General features: G+C 41.0%; 1 protein-coding gene across 3 annotated transcripts in view; it reads right to left on the bottom strand.

The window, feature by feature from the left end:
* SLC12A4 (solute carrier family 12 member 4) overlaps window positions 1-21,534 on the bottom strand; it is a 104,504-nt gene that overhangs the window by 54,984 nt on the left and 27,986 nt on the right. The window contains exon 1 of one of the 3 annotated variants that reach the window (XM_032773518.2): window positions 12,117-12,198. The exons of the other annotated variants lie outside the window; for them this stretch is intronic. Within the exon in view, the coding sequence (XP_032629409.1) occupies window positions 12,117-12,159 (43 nt within the window). The 5' untranslated portion in view covers window positions 12,160-12,198. Of the gene's footprint in view, window positions 1-12,116; window positions 12,199-21,534 lie in introns of those variants that run through there. 3 annotated transcript variants of the gene reach the window in all.

Raw genomic sequence — 21,534 nt, 5'->3', positions numbered from 1 at the left:
TGGGCGGGCTCAAGCTTCAGTGCCCTCTCCTGGGGCCTGTAGTAATTTTTGTTGTCAGAAGGGAGTCGCAGTGCAATGAAGTTTGAGAACCCCTGTACTAGTCATTAGACACAGAGCTAGAGTGTCTACATATACAAACCTAGATAGGAGTATCACTTAGACTCAAACATATGCAAGTGCGAAACCAGTTATAAAATCAAACCTTTGTGGTTTCAATACTCTGCCTGCAGAGAGTACAGGTACATTGCCTGCAAATTTAAGACTGGAATAGTAAACCCAGAGCAAAAGAGTTAAATTTGGTTGGGTGATCTAATCTCAAGACTTCTGTATTTTCTGATAAAAAGTGGAAACTTAGTAGCAAACTCCCAAGTTGCTATTTGTTTTTGAGAAAACTACAAAACTCTCCAAAAACTTTGAAGTGACAGTGTGTAACTGAATTTTTAAAAATCTCATTTTTGAAATATGGAAAAAGTTATCAGACTCAACCTTATACCTTCCTATTCATGTTCATAAAAGAGATAGGGATCAAACAAATGCAATCCAGTTAGATATTCTTCAGATGCAAAAATTAGTGCAGTGTTCAGAGTCACAAGCAGATTTCAGCAAGTTAGCTTCAACAGATAGTTATGATTTCCTCTCACTCATCTCATAAAAATATTGCTGATCCTTACTTGCTTTTTTCCAAGTTTGGCTTAAAAGTAAAAGGATAATGGCAGATAACTGATTATCTCCATCTTCTCCGTCCCCCTCCAGTTACCAGAGGATCTTGGTATTTATGATTATTTTAGCCTCAGTCCTGTATCAGGCACTTTGTAGACATGAAGGAAGATACAGACACTCTCCCAAAAATCTTTATCTGAAGACCAGATTCTGCTTCCATACACACAGGAAGTAGAATATGCTCAACTCATAGCTTCACTGACTTCAGTGGAGCTACCTGATGAGTACAGTAATGCTTAACACTATTAAGCTGGCAGAATCTGACTCTGAATCTTTGCCAATATGTATGCCAAAAGTCTTGGTCTTCATACTGTGGAATATTTTGACGCTACCAAACTATTCAAGCCTATTGTTTAAAAATACCAGCTCACTTCAATGTTATGCTAACCTCATGTCTACTTAGAAAGAAAAAGTAATTTATATATTCAAAGCGTGATGACCTATTTGAGGAATATACTTTCTGTAGTCACACATCATGGTACTGTAAGGTATAACTGGAAATGGAATTGTCCTTTAACTGCTTGCTCTTGCTTACCAAACAACTTCTGGTTCCATTACTACAGAGAATAGCATGAGGACTTCTATTGAATAAACATACTTACCAAAGCTTGGTAAAGTTCCATGGCAAACTATTCAATTAGCAATTGTTTATTTTCTTCAGAGATTTCGAAATGTAAACTACACAACTGAAAATCACATTCTATTTATTTTTGAAGTTATTGACTTTAAACTGCTTTAAAAGGCAAAAGAAACCATAATCCAATTATTTAAATAAGATTCCAAGGTGACTAAATTATAAGACAACAGAATTTAGAACCTATTAGAAAAACATGGTTGGTTCTCTCTAGACAACAGTGAATAATGTTTGCATTAAAATGTTTTACATAATACAAGTTTCTGGCTATAACACATTTACACTTTCTCCATAAGCAACTTATGTCACAAATCTGAAGAGGAATATTGATTTATTTTTGCTTCAACTGCATTTTGATAAATAATTAAATTGTCAGAGGCATTTTTCTTTAAAAATATAAAAACAGTTACCAAGGCTGTAAGATTAGATTTTTAACCTGTTTATATTTTTTTCAGAATTGATAAATGTAAATTAAGTTACATCTTAAGGCAGTCAATCTTTTGATGATTCATCTCTGTAGGCTCCATAGATCAAAGACTCCTGTTGAAGTCTAGCATACTGAAGGGTTTAATACTTTTTTTTAATCACTACATTAAATACATCTCAAATTGTGAATAACAGGAAATAAAAATGAGATTTTTTCTGATAGAATACAGCTTTATTTTATATACACACTGAGATAAGTACTGACAGTGAGGTGACTACAGAGGGAAAAAGAAGCCATTCTGAGTTCAGCAACAGCTCACCATCTTGGACTTCAGAACCCATTTCACTGAAGGAGAAGGTTGAGGGAGGAGGTGCTGAGGAAATGCTGACTACTACTCCAGGTTTAGCCTCTATTTTAAGACATGGTCACAGGGAGAAGCCAAATCTGTCCTGGATTATACCCCATGCACCGAGGGGGACTGTATGGGGGGTAGGGTAGGGTAGACTTCGGTTTGGGATCTCTGATCTCTACCTGAGCTGCTTTTCAGCATGCATAAGGGATCACATTGTACTTTAAACACAGAATTGAATTCCAGAGGTTACACTGACACATTTACTCTTGTACATCATTAGCACAGATCTGTCTCCATCAACCACAACAGCTTAAAGCCCAGCAGGAAAACCAAGCTATTAACATTTATAGATATTTTAAACAGACAAACTTGTTCACCACATCTTTTAGCATACAATATAACACTCTCCATCTCAATGCTGGGTCACACTATACCCAAGGCTTTGTACTTAATGGATTTTACCTGGAAAAATAAAGGTTGATTAAGAACAGCTCAATTTGTACATGACACTGCATATAAAACATGTAAAAATAATTTATGGCCAATAACAACAGCTTTTGCATCTGAAAGGGATTTAGTACAAGCAAACCAAATATTTACAAATGAAATACTGTTTAAAAATGAGCCACTAATAATGTTTTGAAATATATAAGTGCAATTCCCAGTTCAATATTCCTCAAGATTTTTTGTATGGTTTGTTTAGTACGCAGATGTAACACCAGCCCTACAAAATCACAGAATCCACTTTTCCCAGTATTTTGCAAGACTGTGATAATACCTTCACAGCCATAGCAACAATGAGAACTGCACAATTCAAGTGATTTAGCCGTTGAAATGTTTGCAATTAGTGATTCAAGTCCCTCTATTTTACTCCTTATAAATAAGCCACACTGATGCCTTCAGAGCAATCCACCCCTTTATAGTATTAATATTAACGTGCTATACTTACCCCTTAGCAGTAATTCTTTGCCATTTTCTGTCATTTGGTTTACCATTCTTCTCTATTGTTCAGACAACATTTAATCAGCACATGCTTCTTTATGCAGCCCTGAAGGACCAGAACAACTGAAACAAGTAATACTGTACTTCCAAAGGAACTGTTCACTATTACCAGGGTCACAGAGACTGCTGGCTCCTGCACTGCACAGAATTGATTTGGTTCATAAAGCAATATGCTTTCTCCCAGGAAGACTAAGCAGACACTGATATGGTCCTAAAACTATAATCCTTTCAACAGAGACAAACTATATAAATGTCACTAACTTACCGAAAATGCTGTTGCTAAAATCCCAAGCTACTTATACTGAGAAGACACATTGCCTACCATCTTCCTTTGGCAAAAATGAACTCTGGAGTCCATCATGACTTTACAAATATTGGAGAAGTCTCTTTTCCTGGGAAATCCTAGTGGAGAACCATTAAAGACTAGATAAAATTCAATCCTTAAGTGAGAGAGACAGTGCCTATCCATAATTTAAGCTTTTAAGCATAGGGAAGAGGTAAGTTTTAAGTACCAGCTCTGTTTCATCACATAAATCCCTCCCCACACTTGAGCGACAGGTTTTCCTCTCCAGCCTTGCACCTTGTAATATGGATGGCCCTGAAGTCAGTAGCACCATCGGTTATGCCCCAATGTATTATATTGCCCTATTTTTCAGGGCTGGTTAGGGTAGTTTATAACATCCCATGCCTAAAAGCTGAAGGTAGAAATATTTCACGAGAGGAATGAAGGAAACAAAAATAATTAAAGGTCTAGAAAACATGACCTACGACGGAAGATTGAAAAAAACATGGGTTTGTTTAGTCTGGAAAAGAGAAGACTGAGAGGGGACATGATAACAGTTTTCAAGTATGTAAAAGGTTGTTACAAAGAGGAGGAAGAAAAATTGTTTTTCTTAACCTCTGAGGATAGGACAAGAAGCAATGGGTTTAAATTGCAGCAAAGGAGATTTAGGGTGGACATTAGGAAAAATGTCCTGTCAAGGTGGTTAAGCACTGGAATAAATTGCCTAGACAGATTGTGGATTCTCCATCATCGGAGATTTTTAAGAGCAGGTTAGACAAACGCCTATCAGAAATGGTCTAGATCAGGGGAGGGCAAACTACGGCCCGCGGGCCAGATCCAGCCCATCAAGGCTTTCAGTCTGGCCCACAGGATTGCCAGCCCCGTGGTGCTGCAGGGCTAAGGCAGGGTCCCTGCCTGCCCTGGCCTCACGCCACTCTCAGAAGTGGCCAGCACCATGTTCCTGCTGCCCCTGGGGGAAAAGGGGCAGAGGACTACGTGCGCTGCCCTCGCCTGCAGGCACCACCCCCCACACCTCCCATTGGCCAAGAACAGGGAACCGTGGCCAATGGGAGCTTTGGGGATGGTACCCACAGGCGAGGGCAGCACACGACAGAGCCGCCTACCCCACCCCAGGAGCCACTGCCAGACATGCTGACCACTTCCGGGAGCAGTGCGGGGCCAGAGCAGGCAGGGAGAGTGCCTTAGCCCCGTTGTGCGCTGCTGCCACCCCAGAGTCACTCAAGGTAAGCAATGCCGGGCCAAAGCCCGCATCCCAAACCCCTCTGGCACCCCACACCCAAATCCCCTGCCGTGAGCCCCCTGCCACATCCCTCCTGCACTCTGTACCCTCTCCTGCACCCCAACCCAGTGCCCTGAGCCCCCTGCCACACCCCACACTGTTCCCGCACCCCAATCCCTTTCCCTGAGCCCCCTGGTGCACCCCGTACCCCAACCCCTTGCCCTGAGCCCCTTCCTGCACACCGCACCCCGTCCCACACCCCACACTCCCTCCTGCACCCCAACCCCCTTCCCCAGCCCTACATTCATGGCCCTGCATACAATTTCTTCACCCAAATGTGGCCCTCAGGCCAAAAAGTTTGCCTACCCCATGTCTAGATAATTAGTCCTGCCACGAGTGCAGGGGACTGGACTAGATGACCTCTTGAGGTCCTTTCCAGTTCTATGATTTCCAATCAGAAAAATGTATTCCCCATCATAGTAGAATCAGGTGTTGAAATTTTTTAAATAAAATTGTTTCAGTCTTTCCCCAAGCTGTCTGTTTTTTCCCTTTTATATGACCCAAAAAAAACCCCAAACTCAGTATTCACAATCCAGTTATATAAATTGGACAATGGAGTAGCTGCTCACCACTATTCCTCCGAAGGGGAAAAAACTGTTTTAGCTAATCCTTGTTACATTTTGTGCCAATTAACATCTAGAAAAGATTGTTCACTGTAGCCAGCCAAGCTAAAAGGAAACTGCAGGGAGCACTCCATAATTAGCAAAAAGGTCCAGAGGGAAGAACACCATATTCCATATACACCACAGAATGCAGGTCCAGCTCACCAAATTCAGATTATAAATTCTTTGGGGCAGGGATCATGTCTTCCTCTGTGTTCTGTGCAGTCTTAAACACACCCCCAGCACTCAAATAACAGTTCACGTTTACGTAGTGGCTCTAATCCTAAACCATTCCTCACAAACCACCAGGGAAGCATCCCCAACACAGGATAAATTAATAATAATTTGTTTTGAATGAGCTTAATCCAGCCAGGACAATCAAGGGAAGGTTTCTTTTTGTTGGTTTGTTTTTTAATTAAGCTATCAGATTGACTTGTAAATATATGAGCCCTACAGAGGACAAGTGGAACGGCTACTGCTCCAACTGATGCACACCCATGATTTATTACTATTAGCTTTCTCTCTCTGCACATGGTCAGTATCAATTTAAACGCTGAGGTTTCTACCACCGGGCTGGTCATTTTAGGCCCTTGCTAGCTCTTCCATCTTCAGAGGAGCGCCTGGTTCTCAAGAAAAAGCTGCACCCCTTTAGCAATGGAGCCTTTGGCTAAGGTAGCATAACTTTATAATTGGGGTGGGGTTTTTTGTCACAGGAACAGTATTTATCCCAAAGTTCTTTTCAAATTTAAGCTCGTGAACAAGCTATACAGAGATAATTTCATACACCATTTTAAATGAAGGCCACAGCTGGAGTTAAACAGTAGCTACTTAGCACACAGCCGTGGCAGCATTGTGACGTGGGCAGTGTAGACACAGTATAGTGCTCTCCCAGCAATATAAAAAAAAAACCACCCGAACGATGGTGGTAGCTTTCCCAGCGATAAAGGGCTGTCTGTATAGGCGCTTTTCAGTGCTAAAACTTTGTAGCTCGGGTGGGGGGAGTGTTTTTCATACCCCTGAACAACAAAAGCTTTAGCGCTGAAAGTGGCAATGTAGACATACCATAACTGATAATCTAGTCCAGAAAGTTAATAGACTAGAAGGCAAAGAAGATTTTTGAAAGACAGAATTACCAGATTTGAATTTGAGGGGGCTAGTGAAGTGCCTTATGAAAAACAAAAGCTACAGTGGTATCTTTAATGCACATAGGCATTGTGTCTCTCTCTGAGAGATGGTACCAGCAGAGCGCAGTATTTTGAGGCCTGGTTTAGTAATGAGCCGCTGATTACCTGGGCAACACCCTGAGTTTCCACAGAGATGGTCTTTGCATACAGAGACCAAGTTCAAGGCTGTTTAGCTTGGGAGCACAGACAGAATCTCAGCACAAGAAGGGGCTGCTATGAAAGTGTGTGGCTCCTAGGTATAAAATTTGTTTCTTACTGTGGCAATCAGCAATTTAAAGAATGCAATAGCAAGCCTCAACAAGTCTGCCTTCTCAGAGAGTTACCGGAGTTCAGCAAAACAAACTACTTCAAATGGCATGTAATAAGAATCTTTTTGCCTTTGAAATGGAGATGAAAGGCAAAATTACAATGGTCTGACTCCCATGAAGACATATTTTCTCAGACAATGTCTGATGCCCTAATTAAATAACTTCTCATACACAGGACCAGCTTAATAAAAAATGAATAAGAAAAAGCACTGGACTGTAAGTAGGGACTGCAAAAAGATGGAGACTGGTAGCAAGTTTATAGGAGGAAAGTGTGACTTCTTTCCTCTGTGAAAAAAGGGAAGCTAACGTGTAACCCACACACCACCTGGGTGTGGTGTTCTGTCCCATCTAGTGGCACCAAGACCAAGATTAATGAGTCTGCTCTACAGCCTTAGCTAAGATCCCGTTGGCTTTTAGCTCATGCAGTAGAGGTTCATGCACTAAACTCCAGAGGTCTCGGTTTCAATCCCGCCCGCCGATGACCGGGGTCTGTTGGCGTTACAAAAGCAGTCAGCAGAACGAATATGCTGTATTATTTAAACACAAATCTGTTTCATCTATTTATCAGAGGTATTCACATGGCCTCCCACTACTATAGAATCTCTCCCAGTCAACTTCAGTCCTAGTTTTCAAAGCTATTAATGGATCAAGCCCAATTAAACTGAAGACTAAATTTTGGTCTGTGACCCAACACAACAGTTGCACTCCTCTGAAACAATGCACATCACCAAGCCCAGGACAAAGTATGTGAGAGCTGGGGATAAAACATTCTCGATGGAAGGGACCCAACTATAGAAAAAATTTCTAGAGGCAATCAGGCAAATCCAGAGTCTAGCCATGTTTAGGAAACACTGCAAAACTATCATCCTCAAAAAATCCTTTCCACCATAAGAATGGCACTCAGCACTGACACCCTCTTTTAACTAATACACCCCCACCAAGAGAAAAAAAGGAATAAGACCCAAAATAAAAACTCTATGCCTCCTACTCTCCCAGCAGAGATTTCCCCCCGCCCCATTTTTCCAGAAATGCTGGAGACTCCATAAAATCCACTTCACCCTTACTACTGAATTTACACTGAAGCTGTTCTGAGACTATGATGATGGGCAGCAGTACAAAACCATAAGACTGAGGTGTCTGGATTCTAATCTTTTGCTAAAGGATTTATCTTCAATACCTCTAAGTGTTAGAAAAACTCTATTATCCCCAGTTCAGAGATGAGGAACTGAGGACCAAGCGCTTTGTCTTCACTGGGAAAAAAGTTGTATTTTAAACACACATTGCTAAGCTGCGTTAAAATCTGAGGCCACGTCAACAACACAAAGTTCTGTCAATGCGAGTTACGTTGGTGTTCAGCTGCTGACCTTTGTATATCACTTCGGTATGTGCATACTTGGGTGCTTGCACCAACACCGCACTTACCATGAGCGCCTGCATCGAGGTAAAATGAAAAGCATCATGGGAAGGTATCCCAGTGTGAACCACACTGCCGTCCAGCTCAATACCTTGTGGGACATTTTTGCAGTGCTTTGTGGGATACTAGTGATTTGCCCAGGGATTTCTGAGAGCTATAATCAAGTTCCCACCACTCTACTTTCTCCATCCCATAATGCTTTCCGCATCCCGTAATTTCCACACCTTTTAAAAATTCCCAGAATTCCACACACCGCTTTTTGGTCTCCACCATCTCTTTTGGCAGAAGCATGGACCCTGCATAGCTCAGCACAACTGTGGTAAAGCAGGGTGTCTGGAGTCCCAAATTAGTGCCCTAATCACCAGACCACCCTTCTTGTCACATCCCTATTAGTACAGCCATCATTGGTAAAAATTCAGCATTTGTCTAATAGCTACAACACTATTTCTCCTCATTCCTATAATAGTACATAATAGTATACAAGTGTAACAATGGTGACAAATGCTCACCACTAGTTCAGACATCATGCAGTAATGAGCAAACTAAGCTCCTTGAAACGTGTGTACAACTTAGCATGGCTATCAATCTAAGCAACTTTGGAACAATCTGGAGACAAATGCAAATGTAGCAATAGCTTTTAAGTAAAGTAAGGACCTCAGAATCCTGCAAGTGGTACCAAAAAGAAAATCCTTTCCCATACATCCAGGCAAAAACTCTTAAGGCTACTACCACTTAATTTTCCACTCTGCCCGCCAAGCAAATATATGCCTGTGGGCATACAGAGCAGAACAATGATTAAAAGATCATCAGGACCTCAGTATAAAATTTTGTAGTGCCAAATATTTCCATGGAAATGGATTCCTCACACTGTTCTAGGCAGCTGTCCTTCAAGGAAGGCGTACAATGACACACAGGAGTACAGAGAAAAGGTTGGTTGGCACTTCCAAGCCCCACACTGGTCATGATTACAAAAGTTAAACTCCTACCACACAGCAGGGGCCATAATCCACTGAATTAGGTGCCTGTTACTAAAAAAATACCCTACAAATATAGACCAATATCAATATACAAAAAAATATAAAGACAAACTTCCAGTATGGAGATCCAGAGAGGAAGGCAGTTCAAACTGGATTCTCCAATGACCAAGAGCCTAAAAGGATTTTTAGATAAATAGCCTGGTTTTAAAATGGTTCAGTGCCTCTTCCTGACCTAGCAATGGACAGTATCCCTGGTCCATGGAGCGCACCAATCCTTAGAGTAGGATTGGAAGGACTGGGCCTACTGAGGCCCCAAGGACTGGATGCTAGTTCTGAGCTGAAGCTGTGATGAACTTGTGACTACAAAGGAAACCCCGGTGGCTAGGGTGCTGAAGGACTGCTCCTTCCAGAGCCTATCCTGAGATGGTGTCTAGTAAGCTTATTAGCAGGCATGCTGCTTCTTTTATTGATTGTAATGTTTTCTCTGTAGTGCTTTTACCTTAAGAATAAAAGAGGCTTACACAGAAAGAACTGTGTGGTAACGTATAACTGGAGCAATTACACCTGTTAACCATCTCTGAAAAGAAAGTAAGCTGCCTGTCTCTGCGGGGAATAACATAGTGAAGGCAGGGAACTGTGCAGCCGGGAAGTAGCCCAGTCAGAAGGGAGTAAGATGAGGGTCTTCATCCAAGAAACCCAACAGTTGAGGAGCTGAAAGCCTGAGAGTGAGTGCCCTTGCTGAACCAATGAGGGGAAACACAGGTGCAGTTGCTCTGAACTGGGATAGCAGTATCCACAAACTCCACTAACATGTACCAAACCAACTAAAGAACACAGTCTGTGAACAGCCCAGGAACAGAAATACTTAAAGTCAAACATATTCACTCTGGAAGAATGTTCTCTTGTAGGATCGACAGAATAATCTTTTCATGCTGGGAGAGGAAAAATGCAATATTGTAACAACATTTTTTCCCCACGCTCACCTACCATTAGCAACAACATTGCAGCAGAGAGCTCTAGGGCTATGTGCATACTACAGCTTTATCTGCATAAATTATGTTGCTCAGGGGGATGAATAAAAATCACCCCTGAGTGACATAAATTACACCAACATAAGCACCCGTGTGAACAGTGCTATGTGGATGGGAGAGCTTCTCCCACCGACATAGCTTCTTCCGCTCAAGGGGGCTGGAGTGGAGAGAGCTCTTTTAGAACAGCTACATTAGAGAAACTCTCTAGTGTATCCGTGTTCAAGATGCTGTAGACTTCTTTTTCGGTAATTGGCTTGAAAGGAGTCAAAACCACAGTCCGTCTGAGCGACTACCGCAAAGTGCAAAGTTTGGTACTTGGATGTTAAAGAGCTGCCCATCTCTAAGAAACTGAAGCTTTTGTTTGTTCCTGCTGGTGCTCTTTTGTGATTTAGTTCCATAACAACTGGGATTAATTGTGAGGCAGAAAGATTAGCACATGTGTAAAAGATTCTGAAGTATGCAAGATAAAAACTATACAAAATATGTATGCCCAATTTAACGTTGTATTTTGCGCACATTTATAAAGTGTAGTCTGATAGATTCATGTAAATGGACTAGTGATTGGAAGCAGTTTCACACATCTGGCAAGAGATTCTCTTACTTATGATATTGCGTATAACAAATCCCTCCCCATAGCACGCTGGCCTTTGTAGTGTTGCTGCTGTTTTTCATACAAAAATCACTTGAGGACTCGTCTATACAGCCAATAAAGCATTTGTAGAATAAGTAAATATGGCTGTTTGGATTACTATGAAGATTCCTTATCCTCAACAGCTGCCAGTAGTGCTTAAATTATAATGAAAAATGTATTAACCAGAAAACATACAGAAATAAGGTTATGACAGACAATTTACAGGTGATGTAACAGTTATGGGAACATCTTTAAAAAGTTTCTCCTTTTTTTTTTTTTATACTGAGTACAAGTGCATACTCTTAAGGAGTTAGGAATATAGAATTTACAAATTATAAATTCAGACACCAATTGAGAGAATTTTTTTGTTTCCTTAATCTGATAGCTAAAGAAAAGCCCCAAACACCAAGACCTCTATACTGTAAATATTTGCAAAGGCAAGTTATTTAACCGAGAAAAAGTGACATTGCAAGCTAGAAGATTAAAATACATTCTTGTCTGAAACGGAGCCATAGTGTTTTAACTGAATACTAGAAAACTCCTAAACATTAAAAACAGGACAGAGAAAAGACATTCACAAATTAAGAACCTGATTTAGTTACAAGACTTAGAATGCTCACATACAGCATTCTGTTTTGCTGCCTGCTTCAAAAGCATTCGTTCTAGAAGAGTTTACTTGACTGCCTATGCCAATGCCATAAGCACACCTAAAGAAGAGCTCTGTATAGCTCAAAAGCTTGTCACTGCCACCCACAGAAGTTGGTCTGATAGAAGATATTACTTCACCCATCCTGTCTCTCTTAATATGCCATAAACACTCAAATCATGTCTACCACAGCTGGCAGAACTAATGTACACAGCTCTCTACATACATGGCAAAATACATGTTTCCTGAGGAATATCAAGAGGGAAAAACTATAATACAACAGTAGCACTGGTAGCTTTCACTTGTCTGTCATAAGGAAGAGAGAGAATAAACTAATTTTATCCACCATTATTCACGTTTGGCTCACTATTAAAGAGGAACAATTAAGAAACAAAGATGTTGCCAGACAAATCAAACAGAAATACAAAAACAAACCCATTCATCAAAGAAGTCTGTTGCACTAACAGAAACGGTGGTATTTGCTTTACTGCATTACAATAAAAAATCTGCTTATTAAATTTGAGAAAGCTATCTTGAACGACTTTGTCAAAATAAATTCAAGTTTTTAGCTTGTTCCTGGAGTTTTATATTTAAAAAGAACTTACCACAAAGTGTTCTTATCTCTCTGTGGCACTGAGTGTCCCCCATTCCGTTACACACACTAAAAAAGAAAATAATGAGCAGTAGGGTTTGTTTTTTTTTTAAACTTGAGTGAATGGTGTTTATGCCTGGCTGCATTTGCTGGCCAATAGAGCTGCAAAATGTCTTAATCTCCACCTAGCATGGGGCTTCACTGCAAATGCCAAGTTTTAAAAGATCAATAAAACCGTAATCATGAAGCTTACTTGTTGGAGTGGGGAAAAGGAAAAAGGATGCTACTATTTACTTTTAATGAAGTCCACTGGTACTTACCAGTACTTACCAGTACCACTTATACTGGTGCTGGTTCAGCATGTAAAGAACCCCTCTGAGTCTGAACTGTCTTGTTTGAAACATTCATTAGTCAGCAAATCACTGAAAGTCATCATTTGTGGATAAAAATCAGCAAGAAAATCCATTTTTCTGCATATCCTTGCTAAGCTTTCTAATCACAGTTACAAACACAAAGCAGTGGAGTCTGTGTTTTACACCGCACACATCCCAACAGACATATCAGAGGCTTGTTTTTAGCTAACGTTGATGTATCAGAACAATCTTTCCTAGACACTTCCAAATTACTTAAATTCCAGAGAACCCAGAAAAAGATGCAGCTTCTTCTAAATTTAGCTAAGGAATTTGCTGGCAGCTGGCAATGGGAGTCCTTCAGTGCACCACTGCCACAGCTACCCCGCCACAGAAATCAGAAGTTGTATGTGAGAGGCGTATAAAACAGGCTATCTGGGAGCATGGTTTTTTAAAGTAAGCAGCTATTCATATACAGTAAGCATGACAAAGTGCAAACTGCTGAAAAGCTTCAGAAACCTGACAAGTCTCCTGAGGCAACACTAAATGGGATGCCCACGAGAATCTCAAGGCAGCACCTTTGCTTTCAGATTATCTGAACCACAAGAAGAATGAATACGCCTTCTCCTCTACCATATTCAGTCGTGTTCAGTTTTGGGGTAAGTCCTGAAGCCCTTCTCCACTCTTTCCATTGTCCACATATCACAATTCTATCCTCATCAGCTCACTAAGTCTGCAGACCTATGCACCTGTATGCTGAAGGCTGCATCCTGAGTTTGGGCCCTGGTACCATTGCTATAGTAACTGTCAGCTGCCCATAAACCGGACCACACACTTGACTTCATAAAAAGGGGAGAGATTTTTACCTCAATCTCATACAATTTAGTCTCGGACTCTCAATTTCCATTACAGGCTATTTTATATCCTAGATGGATGTTTACAAGGTGGATCTATGGTATTTATCACTCTGGCACCTAAGCACAGTGTGGCTCTGCATCACATTCATATTGTATTTGTAGCTGAAGGGGGTGAGTCAGATCAAAGCATCAGGCTGGAAATCTCAACTTCCTTGATCCAAGGGTTTACATAAAAAACATTACGAAGAACTCACATTATATTTGTCATCTAAGGCTTTTAAAGCACTTACATGCAGGGGTGGCTCTAGCTTTTTTGCCGCCCCAAGGACGATGGGCAGGCTGCCTTTGGTGGCATGCTTGCAGGAGGTCCTCGGTCCTGCAGATTCGGTAGCATGCCTGCAGGAGGTCCACCAGTCCCGCAGCTTCAGCATACCCACCACTGAATTGCCGCTGAATCCGCAGGACCAGCAGACCTCCCGCAGGCATGCCACCAAAGGCTGCCTGACTGCCGCCCTCGCAGGGACCAGCAGGCCGCCCCCGGCACATGCTTGGAGCGCTGGTGCCTGGAGCCGCCACTGCTTACATGGCATCATTATCCCCACTTAACAAATAGTGACACCAAGAAAGTGGGTTGAAGTGACTTCCCTGGCAGAGCTATTAGGCACTTTATCTTTGAAAAGCAGGTAAATTTAGACAAAGGCCCTGTGGCATTTATCACTCGACAGGGGTAAAGAAATCACATAGGAGTCAGTTCAACCATTATTGGAAGTAACACTGCGCTCCACATTCCAAAGTTATTTCACTCTGCTTCCCTGTAGAGCTGCTTCCTAGAATCTTCCCCAACACCCTCTTGCTTGGCTTCAGTCTACATTTTTCAAGTAACATGAAGAATGACAAGGGTAAGTGTGTAAAAATAGGTTTGTCTCTTCATCTAGACCAAAACCACATTTGTGTAGGGGGTTGGGCTCTGTTTAGCCATATGGCTGCTACCCACAGCCCCTGAAACATCTGCATTTCAGTAATGCACTTTTATATATGTACATAGGAAAGATTCTGCGGGTACGCACTAGTTAAGATGTCTAATTTCATTAAAAAGGCCAATTTTTCTCCTGTCTCCAGACTTTACCAAAGTGTCAGGTGCTTTGGAATCTTTTCGAATGAAAAAAATGCTACATACACTATAAGAATTTTCATACACATTTTACATGAACTGCGTTCTAAGTTTTTAGAGCTGTTACTTCAATAATTTAATCTATTTTTAAAAGCAAATATTGTCATCAGATATTTTAAAAATACCTATTTGGGGAAAAGATTAAAGTGAAAATATATGGTCTTGGTATCATCATTTCACTCTCCTTAAAAAAAAACAGCTTGCAACTACGTTATTTGTATTGTATTGTATCAGGCCACCATAACCTATTACTACAAAAAGTCCAACAACTCCACACATCAATACAACTTGTAAGCATACTACTAGCCTGCCATCTCTGGAGGAGAGGCTCCAGGGTGGTTAGAGCACTGTTTCAATGAGTTCCACGGAATCAACAAAAGCTGTAATACAACTGGCAAATACGCATGAAAGTGCATTGGCAAAACCAGAGGTGGCCACCGCCCAAACTAGGTCAGCGACACCAAGCTTATTAGTCTCAATTCCACACACATCACCAAAAGATAACCAGCTTCCCACAGGGCACATATGTGAGATTGTCAGACTTGTGCTGGCAGAAGTCAAGCACATCATGGAGGTGACCTCAGCATTCTGAGGACTGGGAAGAGTAATAATCTTTGTGAAAGACCAGCTTTAAGCAGGGGCAGCTCCAGCATTTTTGCTGCCCCAAACAGTGGGGAAAAAAAATTTAAAAAAAAAAAGCTGTGATCGGCAGCACTTTGGTGGCAGCTCTACCGCAGCCACTTCATTCTTCGGGGGCAGTTCAGCAGCAGGTCCATCCCTCCAAGAGGGACTGAGGGACTCGCCGCCGAATTGCTGCCAAAGAGCCGGACGTGCCGCCCCTTTCCATTGGCCGCCCCAAGCACCTGCTTGCTGCGCTGGTGCCTGGAGCCGGCCCCGGCTTTAAGATAGAAGTTTTATCATCTTCCAAACCATTTCTTTGCCCCTTTTTAAATGAGCACCCTACCAAGTCACCAGCATTATCTCAAACGTTGGAGGGATGCCAAATGTGCATTCTTACTGCTGCTCATACACAAAGCAGGGCTCACACACTTACATCCCTCCTCCAAATGAAGGAAGGTGTCATGGTTAGTCATAAATAATGAGAGTGATTTGTTTTATTTACAAGTGAGCATTTAACCAACTGATAGGATTAAATAATCACGTTAAATATTTTTGTTAAAATGCATTACTTGTGTTGCACTTTATTTGCTTATAACTAATGTTGACAAGAAATTGTAATGTTGAAATGCTATATTGCCGTAAGATGGCAATGTATCCCATACAAAACAAAACAAAACATTCAAAAGCAAAAAACCCAAGAAGCAAACAGACAGGGACTGAGGGAAGGGATGGATCAAATTAAGTTCCCCAGAATGACAAAAGTCATACAGCTGTATTATAGCATGAGACAGGTGTTTAAGGAACATTCTGAAAATCAAAGCCAGTGGTTTTTCCCCATTATTTCAACCTTACTACAGTTGAGAGTCAGCATTACCATGATAAAGTCATATCATAACTTGTCATTTTAGGCCATCCACTTGATCAGTCAAACTGAGCTACCTGGAGCAGTATTTAAATATAGCTCTTACTGGCAAGCTGCCAAAACAAGAGGTTCACAAAAATAACTGTACTTAGTTTCACCACTCTAGCCCTGGAGGCAGGGATCATTCCACTGGGCCACATGGAGGAAATGGACAATGTGCCAACACACTTATTGCCAGACAACCCCTGCACATATTCATGGAGTGCCTATTTAACAACACACGCACTTTGGGGAGAATCACCAACTAAAATTGTCAAGTGACCCATTCCAATTACACAAAAATATAACATCCTATCTGACATCACAGCTCCCATCAACTGTCAGCGTCCTACTCACAATCCATACTCACAACTGCCGCGGAACACCCTGGAACATTCCCTGCAGGCCCACTCCTCCTCCCCTCGGTTCCAATCGGCTCCCTTTCACAGGTTTCCTGCTGGAACTGCCGGCCTTTCATGGGAGCCTCCCTCACCCAGCATGTGCCTTATTACTTGGCACTCCCCATCCATTGGATGCTCCCCTACACCTCTACATTAAGCTGGAGGGAGGCACTTGGAAGCAGAGAAGAGATAAAGGGAGTTGTCTCCTCTGTGCAATCACAAAAGGATGCAAACCAGCAGAAGCAAAAAAGAGTCAAGTGACTTCTCCCCAGACCTGGAGTTTCCCTTTGCTGGGCTCCGAAAACAGTAGTAGTAAAGTGGGTCTTTACTTCCCAGGCCCTCACTACAAGGTTGGAGATCACTGGGAAATGGGAAGTGAAGCCTTTCCCCCTTCCTCAAGCCTCCAAACTGTGGGTCCTGAGGAAAGGAGCTAACATGTCAGTAGAAGTAGCAAGGCCATTCATCATCTTGACGCCCCTGCCCTGCTGATGTGACCCAGCCCATATAAATACTGTAAGGGGGATACAGAAATGGAAAACGTTACAGCTAAAAACAAAACAAAAGTACTCCTGAAGCACAACACACATTAACACAGAACCTTCACCGGACATTTGTCAGCTTCAGAGTATACATAAGTCAGCTGTTCCCCTTCAGGCACACTTTTGTGTAATAGTCTAAAAAACAGCATACTCAGGGCTATGATGGGTCAGCTTGCCAATATGCAGGACAGGCAGCTGTTGTGTTGTTTTTTTTTTAAATGAGAAATGAAATTGCTTTCAGGACTTCAGCAATGGCTAAGTGGAGCAAGATGGGCACAACAAAAAGCCTGGGCTCTCTTCCCTTCTTCCACATGGAGCAGTAACTCCTAGTAGTCCCAGTGGTCATTCCTATTCAGCCCCAACATAAGGGCAGGAAGTGATCAATGGTTCCATCATGTGGAGAAGGTACACACTAGGCTCCACTCCCCCGTAGCTGGTTGAAGTAAAGACTAACTCATGTTAACATTACAAAAAGCCTTGTCTTCACTTGGATCAGGGTGGATTTGATTTAAATCACTAGTCAGGAAGACTCGATTTAATCATGGTTTTCTACATAAAAGCGCATTCTTGTTGGTTGTTATAACCTTCATACAGAGTCTTCACAATTCAGAGGCAGACGTAGGTTTCATTTTCAGAAGGTACACACTATATGTTTTTAAAGTGATTTATTTTGAAAACTTTTCAGATTAGTTTTACAGTTATATCAGAAAATGAATGATTGTTTGGTTATTTCATTTACCAAAGGCAATTGAAGCAGATATTTATGAAGTCATTGGGAGGTGAACTATCATTAATATTTGGAGGATTTTCTTGCCATGCTGTATTAGGAGGAGAACATCACCAGAGAGATATTGAAATTGTTTTATTTAACTGAAACAACGTTATGTATTCTGGATTTTTTTTCGTCAACAGCAAACATATATTTTAACAAAACAAGCATATGAATTTTTTAATTTAGTTAAACACTGAAGTTTGTTAAAATCAGGTTTGCTTTTGTTAAAATTGTTTTTAACTAAAATAGTTACATGAAATATTTAAAAAAAAATAATTAAACTGACTATGTCAGCCAGGTCAACATGAGAAACTTAAAATATTGGCTTCTGTAGCTAACTCAGTCATCTTCATTTTCCTGTTTCTTCATAGCCAGGAAAAGAAAAACACGCTTTCCTGCTTTTTCAGGTCCCAAGCGATTTCTCAGTTTGGAATGAATTAGTCCAAAGGAAGAAAAAATTCTTTCTACACCGGCAGAAGAAGCTACTGCTGTTAAAAGTGAGATTATCACTTCTCTGAATCCAAGTGCTTAAGTGACTTTCACCAGTTCACTGGTGTGACTTTCTTTAAAACATCATCAAACATATATTTCTTGAATGGTTCTTATTCCCAAACTGGGTCTCTTTCATGGCCTGCTGCCATTTTAGGTCTTCCCCTCTAGTGAGAGAACGGTATGGTAGATCTCAAATCAATCAAGCCTACACTTAGGTCTTGTCTACACTTGCAAGTTGCAGCGCTGGTGAGGGGGTTACAGCGCTGCAACTTAGCAGGTGTCTACACTTAAAAGCTCAGCCAGCGCTGCAACTCCCTGTTTGCAGCGCTGATCTCACTCAGTTCCTTCCAAATTTCAACAGCATCAGCAATAAAACAGCTATTTCCCTGCATTTTGTTCAAGGCTACAGAAATAGGCTTCAGGGTACTCAGCATGTGTTCAACATTTTTCTTAAGCCAATGTTTGAGAACTTTGCTGTGACAGTGCCATCTATTTTTTCACAATTTTGTTCACAAACTGTCATCAGATTAGGCCAGTTCTTGATATAGTGCTCAAAACAGTCCACTACTGAGTTCCATCACACATCTTGTGGGAGAGTTAGCTTGGTTCCTCCCACTTTTTTCAGAGCAGCTGCTGCAAAGTGGTTGTTATGGAAGTATTTTTGCAATTTCAACAACATTAGCCTTTATTTCTGGAACACTGAAGTCTTTGGCTAGGAGGTGCATCAAATGAGCACTGCAACCATATGTTATTAGCTTGGGACTCTCTTCACTCTTCTAAAATTTTCTCATCTTGGATACATTTGCAGCATGTCTGTGACCAAGCTGCATACTAGACATTTGAATTTTTTTCACAGTTTGTTATAGCTTTTACTGCTACTTCTTGTAAGTATTCTGCTGTGTGCATTTCCTGATGTATCAATTGTTTCTGTAAGGAAAACATTCCCTTCTTCTGTTGTCACACAAGCACATACAACAGGATCATTGTGGACATTGCTCCACCCATCAAGACTCAGGTTAACAATTTCACCCTCTCTAGACCTTTTGCACACTGCTCAATTTCTCTTTCATACACTTTATCCAGCAATTTGCCTGCAAACATCTGCTCTGTTGGGTGGACTGTATCCTGGTCTTAATGACTGAACCATGTTTAATGAAGTGTGGGTTCTCAATCATACGGAAAGGAGAGTTTGTTGCATAAACAAACCAGGCAATTTTTTCATCAATTACCTCTTTTTGTAATCTGCTGGTTCTTATCACAAACTTATCTATGGTTGTTTCTGGATGATGGAGATTTTTTTTTTTTGCTACAGGTGATATACTGTGGCTATGTGACATACATGATGTGACTGAAACACTATCATTGGCAGATAACTCTGAAACTATAGAAAATGATGGTGATCTTGAAGGTGGATAGTTTTCAGAATCCTGTATGTTGAGGATGGATTCTCCTAAACAAAATAAGTCAATGCAGTTATTTAATTATTATTACCATACTGCTCATTTAGTATTACTCATTGCATTCACTGACACTCAGTACTACTTTAAAGGTGAAATTGTAAAAGGAAGATCTGCCTATTTCAGCTATTTATTTTTTTATCATAACTGCATCTAAAATGATAGTACCATAGAGTAACAACTATATTTTTGCTCAAACATGAGAATTCAAGAATAGTCCAGAAGGAAGACAGGCAGTCCTTAAGAAAGAAGTATGAAATAAAAAAGTTTACCAACCTGAAGATCCTGCATGTTCAGACATGTTCCTTTCATCATCTTCAAACGCAGCTTCCTCCTGAGAAGGAACACTTCTCATGATGTTGTTTCATTTGGGCAACCAGGCCTTGCATTTCTTTGTTGCACTGTTTGCATTTTGCACGCATGCCTGTCTTACCACAGGTAGAGGAACTTCATTAAAATATTCCCAAACTGGGTCTCTCTTTTGGCCTGCTGCCATTATAGGTTTTCCCTTCTAGTGAGAGAATGGTATGGTAGATCTCAAATCAATGAAGGCTACACTCAGAAAGACCTCAAGACTTCTGGAATATGCTGCTCAAACAGTTTCACTTTTGTTTCTACTGCCTGTCCCTCCTTCTCACATTTATCTCCAGACTTCTTCTCCTTGTCCAGATCTATTCTGCCCCCAACAATCTTCTATTCATTGAACTTTTTGAAACTTTGCACTTTTAGCACATTTATTTCTAATATAAACCTTTAGTTATAAAGTATTAATTAACATTAAATCATTTCTAACAATAAATCATTTTTCATATAAACCATGTCTAATATAAACCTTCTTTAGTATCCCTACATTACCTCTGGAGACACAAATTCACAGTTTGAGAACTGCAAAACTAAGCATCTCTGATGGTATCTTTTAGACTGAGCCCCATCGGGTAGATAGAAAGAGTAACCTAAATAATCTATACAGAAGCCCCTGGAACCCTATAAAATTGGGTCCCTAATCCATGAACTCATTTATAAAACTTTTCTTAAACATTACATGATTATATTGTCTCATACTATGGAATTAGAATTTATAATCCCTATTCCATGATAAAATCTTTGAGCTATAATATATCTTAATTAAAACTGTCTTTAGATCGGATTTTTTGATAAAAATGCTTTTTTGAGGAAAAAACCCTATTTAAATTTCAAAAATCCAATTTTTTTTTTCAAAAAATCCCAATGCAGAAGCAGAAAATCTAGCATATTCTCACAAGAGACTGTAGATTATATGGTAGAGAAGAAGGATGTGTATGAATAAAGACATTTCTTTGAAGCAGAGAAACTCTCTTCTATGGTGAGGAATGGGGTGTGTGAAAGTAAGCACACATTACCATACCATTGTTGATTTCACTGGAATAGTTCTGTTTGACATTGTATTTGAAGTCTTCTAAGGCCTTGGCTACACTGGCGCTTTACAGCACTGCAACTTTCTCGCTCAGGGGTGTGAAAAAACACACCCCTGAGCGCAGCAAGTTACAGCGCTGTAAAGCTCTAGTGTAAACAATGCCCCAGCGCCGGGAGCACAGCTAATCCTCATGGGTAGGTGGAGTACCTGCAGCGCCAGCGCAGCGACCACACTCACACTTCAAAGCGCTGCCGCGGCAGCGCTTTGAAGTTTCGCGTGTAGCCAAGCCCTAAGTATGTGCTGGTCTTTGTCATAAACAGATAGCTAAGGGTTAATGTTTCTTTTACCTGTAAAGGGTTAACAAAGGGAACCACACACCTGACCAGAGAACCAATCAGGAAACCGGATTTTTCAAAGCTCAGGGAGGGAATGTTTGGGTGTGTGTCTTTTGTATGTCTCTCTGCTCTGTTGCTCTCG

Source organism: Chelonoidis abingdonii, chromosome 19 (genome assembly GCF_003597395.2).
Source record: "Chelonoidis abingdonii isolate Lonesome George chromosome 19, CheloAbing_2.0, whole genome shotgun sequence".
NCBI lineage: Eukaryota > Metazoa > Chordata > Testudines > Testudinidae > Chelonoidis > Chelonoidis abingdonii.
This window is presented reverse-complemented; position numbering and strand designations above follow the sequence as displayed.